General features: G+C 47.8%; 2 protein-coding genes and 1 long non-coding RNA gene across 3 annotated transcripts in view; 1 reads left to right on the top strand and 2 right to left on the bottom strand.

Moving 5' to 3' along the window:
- LOC113525505 (filaggrin-2) overlaps positions 1-6,663 on the top strand; it is a 17,823-nt gene extending 11,160 nt beyond the window's left edge. The window contains exons 3-5 of the mRNA XM_034314148.2: positions 509-620; positions 1,306-1,401; positions 1,942-6,663. Coding sequence (XP_034170039.2) covers positions 509-620; positions 1,306-1,401; positions 1,942-4,347 — 2,614 coding nt within the window. The 3' untranslated portion in view covers positions 4,348-6,663. The remainder of the gene's footprint in view (positions 1-508; positions 621-1,305; positions 1,402-1,941) is intronic.
- LOC113525738 (dihydropyridine-sensitive L-type skeletal muscle calcium channel subunit alpha-1) overlaps positions 1-10,000 on the bottom strand; it is a 257,951-nt gene that overhangs the window by 107,412 nt on the left and 140,539 nt on the right. The gene's annotated exons all lie outside the window — the stretch shown is intronic.
- Positions 8,418-9,863, bottom strand: LOC128317099 (uncharacterized). The gene is made up of 2 exons (XR_008300589.1): positions 9,702-9,863; positions 8,418-8,925 (listed from the first exon to the last, which is right to left on the bottom strand). It is a non-coding gene; the product is annotated as an uncharacterized LOC128317099 (long non-coding RNA).

The raw sequence follows: 10,000 nt of genomic DNA, 5'->3' as shown, positions 1-10,000 counted from the left end.
GACTGAGGACACGTCAAATCATCACTGCAGTCCATCTGTCTGTCTCTCTGTCTCTCTCTCTGTCTGTCTGTCTCTCTCTCTCTCTCTCTGTCTGTCTCTCTGTCTCTCTCTCTGTCTCTCTCTCTCTCTGTCTCTCTCTCTCTCTCTCTCTGTCTGTCTGTCTCTCTCTCTCTCTCTCTCTCTGTCTCTCTCTGTCTGTCTCTCTGTCTGTCTCTCTCTCTCTCTCTCTCTCTCTCTCTGAGACTCTGATCTAGAACATGAACCACTGAAATGTTTAAAATATACATTTAGTCTTTATTATTTATGAGTTTGTGTGTGTGTGTGTGAGTAAAGGTGTGTGTGTGATGATTCTCTCTAATTCTCACTGTTAAGCTTTAGAGAGGTTTTGTATATATTGCATATGATATAATTGTATATTAGCCGCTAATGCTAGCACACAGCTGTGTGGAGGTGTGTGTTGATTTGTTAAAGCTGTGTTCTGATTGGCTGATGTATGTGCTTCCTTCAGGCCCTGCTTCAGTCACATGACCCTGCCTGGTAACCATGGAGATGGAGGCAGATACGAGTATCTCCCGAACACTCCGCGGGACCTCGAGGACATGAGAACGGTTCCACGCCATGTAGGTGCAGCGTGTGCGAGTGTGCATGCGTGTGTGTGCGTGTGTGTGTGTGTGTGCGTGTGTGCGTGCGTGTGTGTGTGTGCGTGTGTGTGTGCCTCCAGGTTGTTCCTTCGTCGTGTAAGGTTCGTTTAGAGAATGTCAGAATTATCGGCACCCTTCTTGAACTGAACACACACACAGTGAGCGATATTTTACACGTGAACACGTGGACGTGCTGTAAACGTTCTGTTAGAATTCACTTCATAATCCTCACACCTCCTCGATTCTTCTGCCTCGTCCGGCTCGGAACCCTGCGGTTCTGAAGAGTGTTTGTTCTGTTTAGAACACGTCTGCTCTAGAGCCAGGAGACCGTTACTGTTGCTTTTCATGGTTCTGTTGATTTGTTTTTCCATTCGGTCTCAAACACACACACACACACACACAGAGTGCTATCCTAATCCATCCCTCCATCTTTCTGTCCATCTCTCTTTTCATCAGTCTATCCCAAATGTCACTCCTGTTCCTCCTCCTTTTCCCATCCTCACATCCCTCCTTTGCTCTCTCTCTCTCTCTCTCTCTCTCACACACACACACACATCAGTAGAAACAGGAGAATCTGTGTTTCATCAGATCATCAGCTGCTGATTTTCCTGAACCTTCTCTTCACGTGATCATTTGTAAACATCTACCTGTTTTTCTCCGTCAGGATCCTGAGTTCTCTCCTAAAGCTGCTCAGAAGCAGAACTGTCTCCTCTCCTGCTGCAGCTCCAACATGGAGGAACCGAGCAGCTTCCAGAGCCAGGTCAGTTAGCCTGGTGTGTGTGTGTGTGTGTGTGTGTGTGTGGTGATTAGCGCTGACTCTACTTTACTACATCACCAGGCCCCGCCCACTTCATCCCCGTAAAGCGTTTATTAGGTATTATTTCCTGATTAAATGAGATTAATGAAGTTATTAAACACTGATTAAATCTAACAGAACAACGAGGCCGGATTGTGAAATCACTCACTGCCTCGAACACCAAATGTTATGCAGATATGTTGAGTGTTGCTAAGCAACCACATTGCATTAATCATCAAGACGCTGTGATAAAAAGAGCCGTGAAGAGTGAAGACGTGTTTTACACACGCCAGCGTTCGTGGATGGATAAGCACAGAATTCCGGGAATAGAAAAATTATTTATTTACAGAATTTATGGAAATATGACATCTAAATATACAACAAATATAAAAGAAAAAAAAGATATGAGGTCAAAAAGGAAAACAGAACACAAAGCATTATTATTATAATTATAATTATTATCATTATTATTATTATTATTATTATCATTGTATATGTTTGCAGACGGAGGACGAGGACTACGTGTTGGAGAAGACGGTTGGATATCTCCCCCTCCATCACGAGCTCGACAGCGGCCTCGGCTGGACGGACGGCAGCTTCCACCAGGGGGAGCTCTCGGGGGTGGAGACGGAGGAGGGGTTAGACGAGTGCCACGCCCACCAGGGAGGTCGAGGAGCACGAGTACGAGGAGGATCGCCTTCGTCCGAGTCGTTCATTTCGTCGGAGCTGAGTGACTCGGGGTTCTACAGCGTGAGCACGGCTGAGTTCCTGCGCTTTCAGCGTCTGCTGGAGAAACGCATGCGGGTGTATAACTCACGCCTCCACCACCAGGGGGAGCTGCAGAACCTGTGCATGGACGCACAGAAAGCACACCGGGAGCTGGAGGCCATCCCCGAGGCGCTCGCCACGCAGCCCGACAGCGAGTGCGTGGAGACGGACGCTCACCCGCGGCAGATGGTCAGGGTCGCGTCCGTGCAGCTGCGCAAAAGCGAGCGTCCGTGTCTGAACCGCCACAGCTCGAGCAGCGCCGCCATTTTCTCCACCTGCAGTTCTCCCAGTGGCCAGCAGAGGGTGCTGACGCCGCGCGGTACGACTGCTGCAGGGATGCTGAGGAGGAGCAGGACGCTGCATCACCGCCCCGTGCATGTGGAGCAGCGCAGGAGGGCGAGTCACCCGGCGTCACCTAACTACTGCAGCGTGACGCTAAACCGCTACGGACACGCGCTACAGCAACAGCTAACTGAGGAAACTGAAACAGATGTGCTGTACAATGCTAACTACCACACACACCACGCTAATCAGCCTGTGCATCATGCTAATCACCCTACAAACCATGCTAATCATCTCACGCATCATGCTACTCACCCTACAAACCATGCTAATCATCTTACACATCATGCTAATCACCCTACAAACCATGCTAATCATCTTACACATCATGCTAACCACCCTACGAACCATGCTAATCATCTTACACATCATGCTAACCACCCTACGAACCATGCTAATCATCTTACACATCATGCTAGCTACCCTACACACCATGCACATGTTGCTAACTACACCACACTACATGCTAATCATCCTGCACCCTCTATGCACCATGCTAACCATCCAACACACATCGCTAATCAAGCTGCACACCATGCTAACAACTTCACACATCCTACCCAACACGCTAATCTCCCTCCACGCCCCTATCATGCAACTCTTCCCGCCCAACACACACGCCACGCCCACGGCAAACTCGCCTCACATGCTCCACACCACGACCACGCCCACGCTACGCTCCCCGCCCAACATGCACACCACGACCACGCCCGCGCTATGCTCCCCGCCCAACACGCACACCACGACCACACCCACGCTACGCTCCCCGCCCAACACGCACACCATGCACAGGGTACACCTGCATCACATGGTGCACACCTTGGCCACGCCCACACTACGCTCCCCGCCCAACACGCACACCACGCCCACACTACACTCACATCACACGGCACGCACCACGGCCACGCCCACACTACACTCACATCACACGGCACACACCACGGCCACGCCCACACTACACTCACATCACACGGCACACACCACGGCCACGCCCACAATACGCTCCCCTCACATGCCCCGCCTCACTCCCACGCTACGCTCCCCACCCAACACGCACATCACATGTCACGGACACGCCCCAAACATGCTATAAGCCAGCCCAGTCTATCCAGCTCCACCGACGACCACCGTGTTGCTCCGCCCCAAGAGTCCTATTGCCATGATAACAGGGGGCGGAGCTTCACTGAGCCGCCTACAGGTGGAAAAGAGGAATGCGAGAAAGAGACAGGAGAGCGAGAAAGGGGGCGGTTCCATACGCTCAGTCACACGCCCTCTCAGGAAGGAAATGACACGTGGCCCAAAACGACCAATCGACATGGCCCATACAACACACTAGAGGGTCACGTGACCACGACAACATCATCAGCACACAAACCTCCGTCGGGGGCGGCGAACCCGCGGGCGATGCGTAACCAGCTGCTGCGTGAGCGTGCACTCCGGCTAGCGGACGAGCGCAGCGGCGGGATTAGCACAGACGACGAGACAAACGTGGAGATCCGGAGGGTGGGACGGTACTGGAGCCGCTCGGAACGCCGTGAACAGGTGCTGCAAAAACAACGGCAGAAGCGGGAGGCTCTCCGAGGGGGCGGAGCTAACAATAACACCAGCATGGGCGGAGACAGCAGTGGATACAGTGCGCTAATGGAGCTGAGTCAGAGGAAACTGAGTCGCCTCAGGAACAGGAAGCTGCTGGACGACTGGACGACGGTGGAGGAGCTGCTGACTCACGGAACACGACTCGGAACTCACGACGAAAACGTCCAGATCCCGAACTCCCTCCTCACCGTCACCACTGTATAACCACACACACACACACACACACACACACCCACAGCGTGGCATCATGGGAGATTTACACAGCGTTACACGCCCTCCTCTCAGGGCAGGAAGCATTCTGATTGGTTACGTGCCACGGCCAATGAGTTATTTTTTAATTCATTTGGACTTTTTCTATTTTTGATGATACTCAAAAAAATTGAAATCCAAACACATTAATGTTTATTTTGTTTGTTAAACTTAGTAATGTTTATAACAAGCAACACTAACGCTACGCTAACTTTCTTAGCTGGCAACGTGACTTACGCTAACTTTCTTAGCTAGCAACGTGACTTACGCTAACTTTCTTAGCTAGCTCCCTTTAAACGTAAGCTAGATCACTTTTCTCAAAATATAACATACCTAACTAGCTAAATAAAATAAACTATTCGTTACCACTGATTAAGGCAGAAAAGAAATTCAAAACCACTAGCTAATGTCTTGCAGCTAGCGAAAACTAGGTAACTAACTGGTCTAATAATCTGTGAAAACTATTATAAATCTTAAAAAGAAATAAGAACCACTGCTAGCGTATAGCTAGCTAACATCCTGCAGCAGCCATTTGTTAAAGCGCTAATGGGAACTGTGACGTACAAAGTGTTTTATTAGCATTAAAATGCTAACAGATTCGGCTAATAACAAACTGTGAGAACTAATTTACAGACTTTATTTATGCTAATGAGTCGACTCGGCTCTTGTGTTCCCTCATTCTTACCACCAAGTGTGAGATGATGATGATGAAGATGATGATGAAGATGCTAACTGCAGGATTTTAGCTTCTACACGTCACAACTCTCCTCACACAGTTTATTTAGCCCCGCCCCTGCTCCATTTCCATTGGTCCCCTGATGTAACCAATCATAATCCTCTCTGGATTTTGGAAGACGTTTGTCTGAGGAAAATCTCCCACAAGCCTTTGCATGTGTGTGTGTGTGTGTGTGTGTGTGTGTGTGTGTGTGTGTTTTACTGCCTTGACCACATGAGGCTACCTCCTGTCTCCATGGTAACTGTATATAGGTGTTTCACAGCGCTGTAGTGTAGAGCGGCGGTTTTTCTCAGAGCTCAGTTCCCGATGCTGGAGACGAGACACATTACGCTTCAATTCTCTTTCACACACATACATATTAAAAATATGCGTAAATGCTGCAATCTGATTGGACCATCTCGAGCAATATGGCGCTGCGTAAAAACGGCGGCTCTGAGACGCACTGAAAAAAAAAACCACAAACAGTTTATCGTCTCGCTGGTGCTAACGAGAGTCTCGAGTTTCTTTAGAACGAATCCGACGTAAACTTTCTGGAAAGCCAACAAGTTGCACAAAAAGATGTCAGATTTCTCTGATTGTCTTCCAGCAATGTGGGCGTGGCTCTTTACCATCTGGCCCCGCCCATCACCTGAGACGATCATTAAACCAGTTACTCTGGGAAAAAAGCATCCGAAGCCAAACACCATCACACACACATGCACATTGGACAGGAAGTGACAGTGTGAGGAGGAAGAGGAGTTCAGATCAGACAGGAAGTGATGTCAGGAGATCAGATCAAAGAGGAAGTGATGTTAGAGATCAGATCAGACAGGAAGTGATATTGGAGGAGATCAGATCAAAGAGGAAGTGATGTTGGAGATCAGACAGGAAGTGGACATTATTCAGATCTTTATGAATTATCGTCAGTTGTGTAGAAAACATTTATAAGTATTTTTCTCGTGCTCACACTTTGATGTCATGAAGAGAAGATTTTTATGATGATTATTTGTAAATTCTGCGTGTATATGAAGACGCTCGATGTGCTGGACCTCCTCAGCGGCTGAACCCTGACACTTTGATGTTTTGTTGTTCTCGTGTGAAAACACTTTGCAGTGAAGCGAGGAGTTTTTATTATTTTACGGCTCGGAGTCTGAACGTCTCTGACCTTCTCTCTGACTTTTCAGTTCTAGTGTTTAAAAAGTTTCTATTTATTTGTGGCTGCTTGCAGATTTGACTCGAGTGTCATTGTACATGTGAATTTAATTCTGAATTTTTGATTGGATTTTATTCGATAAACATCAGGAGGTTTTATTTCCTCACCTGCACTGAGACACGCCCTGAAGTGTTTACAGCGCCGTCCTCACGCCCGGGACACGCCCCGGACACGCCCCGGACACGCCCACACCGCACTGCTACACCGTCATCACTTTCACACACCACTGAGGTAATGTGACATCACCACCTCCAGACTCTTCACACACACACACTCGCACAGTGAAAACACACCACAGTCTCGAGGACGGTTTTTTTTTTTTTTTTTGCCTAAATGGTGGCGTTTGATTGGCCACGCCCACACACCCTGCAGGAACCATGTGACCGGTTCTCTTTATAAAAAGTTTTTTTTTCTTTCCTGAAATCTGTTCACGTGATTGTAATAAAGATGAGATTTTAATTATCTATTAAACCTGTGTGTGTGTGTGAGTGTGTGTTTCAGTCTTTCACATATGAAGTGAAATAATAAATATGTTCTAATAAAAATTCTGGTTTCGTTTGGGGGGAAATTAAAATGTGAATTAAACTTAAATCCAAATATCAGTTTCACGTATAAATCAACTTAAAGCTAATTTCAGCCGAATCGTAATCGAGACGTTTAACACGTAATTAATAAAATGATGAAATTTATACTGTATGTTACTGATTGTGTATCAGACCAGCTCAGGTACAGTTTCATTCTGTTATTTACGTCTCTGCCATGCTGAAGGAAATTAAGAGCTTATTAAACATTTTTTCAACCTAACTGCTTAATATTTAAATCATTTTATCTGCAGATGAAGTGTGTGTGTAGTGCACTACATCAAGTGTACAAGCCTGTGGAGTGCACATGGAGTGAGTAGGGAAGCTGGATCCCAATTCGCTCCCTAATTTTGGATTCAGCATCATTCGGTTTCTCTCAGAGCGAGCAGTGTGATGTCGTAACTCTGTGTGTGTGTGTGTGTGTGTGTGTGTGTGTGTGTGTGTGTGTGTGTGTGTAAAAACATCTCAAGGAAAAAAAAATGCACTGAAACAAAATGGAATCCAACAGCAAAATGGAGACGAATGACACAAACGTGTCTCTCTTCTCATTACACTGCCCTGTGTGTGTGTGTGTGTGTGTGTGTGTGTGTGTGTGTGTGTGTGTGTGTGTGTGAAATCTGTAACACACACCTCTGGTGCCACCTAATGGCTCACTGGCATTTTTACAGCCACAAACTGCCTGGATCAGAGCAGAAAGAGAAAATAACAGAACCACACACACACACATACACACACACATACACACACACATACACACACACATACACACACACATACACACACACACACACACACACACCACCCTGGGCTGTGTCCCAAACCACACATCATTTCGCTGTGGTGTGGTGAACTCTGACCTGCGTTCGTATCACGTGAGGACGTGTGACTGACAGAAACAGAAGATCGACGTGTCACAGCGTGACCTCTTCAGAAAATCCAAGGTGGAGGAAGCGCTGATTATATTCCTCTCACACCGTCCTGTTTTATAGAACACACAGCTTCATACGAATATAAATCAACATCAATAGAGAAACACGTTGAAATCCACGCTGTGCGGACAACAAAAAAAAACAATTCCTTGCCACGTGATGTCATATCCTGTTGCTGCCCTTCAGTCCGATCTGAGGATTCTAGAACTTTCACACTGACGCTAGAACTGGACCAGTTTACAGTGAGGACTCTGAGGTTTCAGAACCTCCGCAGTGATGACTGTCCACGCCACTGAGGATGACAGAACCTTTACTACAGGAGTTTACAATAATTAATCTTCTTCTTCTTCAGACGGAAAACGCTAGAACCTTCACAAAGAGACTGCAGACGGCACTGAGGATGGAAAAACTTTCACACTACAGATTTAAGAACAGCAGTGAGAACTCTAAAACTGAGGATTAACATTCAGACACAAACAGGTACATGAAACCAGCAGAGGTCTTTCTCAGGTTCCGTGTGAGAAACACACACACACACACACACACACACACACACGCTCATGATAAAAGAACCTTACAGAGGTGTCCCGGTTCCCGAGATCATTTTATTACAAAGCTTTTTTACTTCCTGGACTAAAAAGAGGAAGAAACTCCTACAGAAAGGGGCTCTCTCACACACACACACACACACACACACACACACACACACACACTCACACACTCACACACTCACACACACGAGGAAGTGGACACAGCTTGTGGGGGGGGAAAAAAATCAAACAGGACTACACAGCTAGTGCTGAGAGGAAAAATATCTACAGAAGAATGTCCAGACTGTCTCTCTCTGTCTCCGTCTCTGTCCATCAGCAGGAAGCGCTGTGTTCTGGGGAATGAAACGCGTCCCGTCCGTCACACACTGATCCTGGAACAGTTAGAGTTTCCCCACACTCAGCACTCATACAGTCTTTTACAGAGTGTTTGGTCTCCACACAGACAGGGGGCGCTGCAGGCTCACACCATCAGTCCTCAGCCTCTTCGTCCCTTAGTCCAGACCCTGAACGTCGTGCGGTTTGTACGCTGGAGCGACGAGTGTTCCTGTGAACACAACACACACACACACACACACACACACACACACACACACAGCACGTGTGATGCACGTGTGAGGCTGCGTCCCAAATCACCCGCGTGTGACAGAAGGGTTCAGTCTAACAGCTAACTACTAACAGATCTGTGAGCGCGCGATCACGCCTCCTGAGTAAACACACCTGTCTCCAGGTGGACCCGAGACGCAGCTTCTGTTCGTCTCTCATTAATCTCTTAATTAATCATATAGAATATTTAATAATTAATTAACACACTAACACAAGCCTGTCACACCGAGGATCAGGACTCTTATTAAAAACATCACAATTCAGCATCATGAGTTCATCACACACACACACACACACACACACACACACACACACATGTTCACTGGTCTTGTAGCCATAGCAACAAGCACACACACACACACACACACACACACACACACACACACACACACACAGAGGTCTGAGGGGAGAGCGGTACAGGAGCCGGAGCAGGAAGGACAGGGAGCAAGCTGGAGGTAGCTGCAACCAGGCACAGGAAGTTCCCACAACGTTTCTGAAAAAGCAACGCCACCACGCAGAGAAATCCGCCCCCTTCACTGAATTAGGGCGGAGCCACTCAGCTTCAGAGACTGCACTTATGCATAATTGCACTTGTTTTTTTTGTTTTTTTAAGGGGCGGGGCAGCTCAGCCCAAGAGGCGGGGTTTGCTGCTGTGCTTGAGCAGACATTGGCTGGAGGCAAGCGTGTAGCAAGGATCAAAGATGGGCGTGGTCTTACCCTTTAGTCCCGCCCCGTCCAACTCCGCCCCTCTGTCTCTCTCTCTGTCGAACAGTTTGGGTCTAAACGTCGAATCTTTCTCTTACCTTTCGATCCCTTCGGACGGCCGGCCCGCCTTCTTCTTCGACTTCCCGTCTCCCTTCACCCCCAACAACGGGTGCACCTCTGAGACAGAGAGAGAGAGAGAGGAGAGAGAGAGACACGGGAGAGAGAGAGAGAGAGAGAGAGAGAGAGAGAGAGAGACACAGGAGAGGAGGGGGGGGTGTAATCAATTTTAATCTAACGTCAATTACTGACCA

This window comes from Pangasianodon hypophthalmus, chromosome 20, assembly GCF_027358585.1.
Source record: "Pangasianodon hypophthalmus isolate fPanHyp1 chromosome 20, fPanHyp1.pri, whole genome shotgun sequence".
Classification (NCBI taxonomy): domain Eukaryota; kingdom Metazoa; phylum Chordata; class Actinopteri; order Siluriformes; family Pangasiidae; genus Pangasianodon; species Pangasianodon hypophthalmus.
Note: the sequence above shows the minus strand (reverse complement) of the source record. Positions and strands in the feature narration are given on the sequence as shown.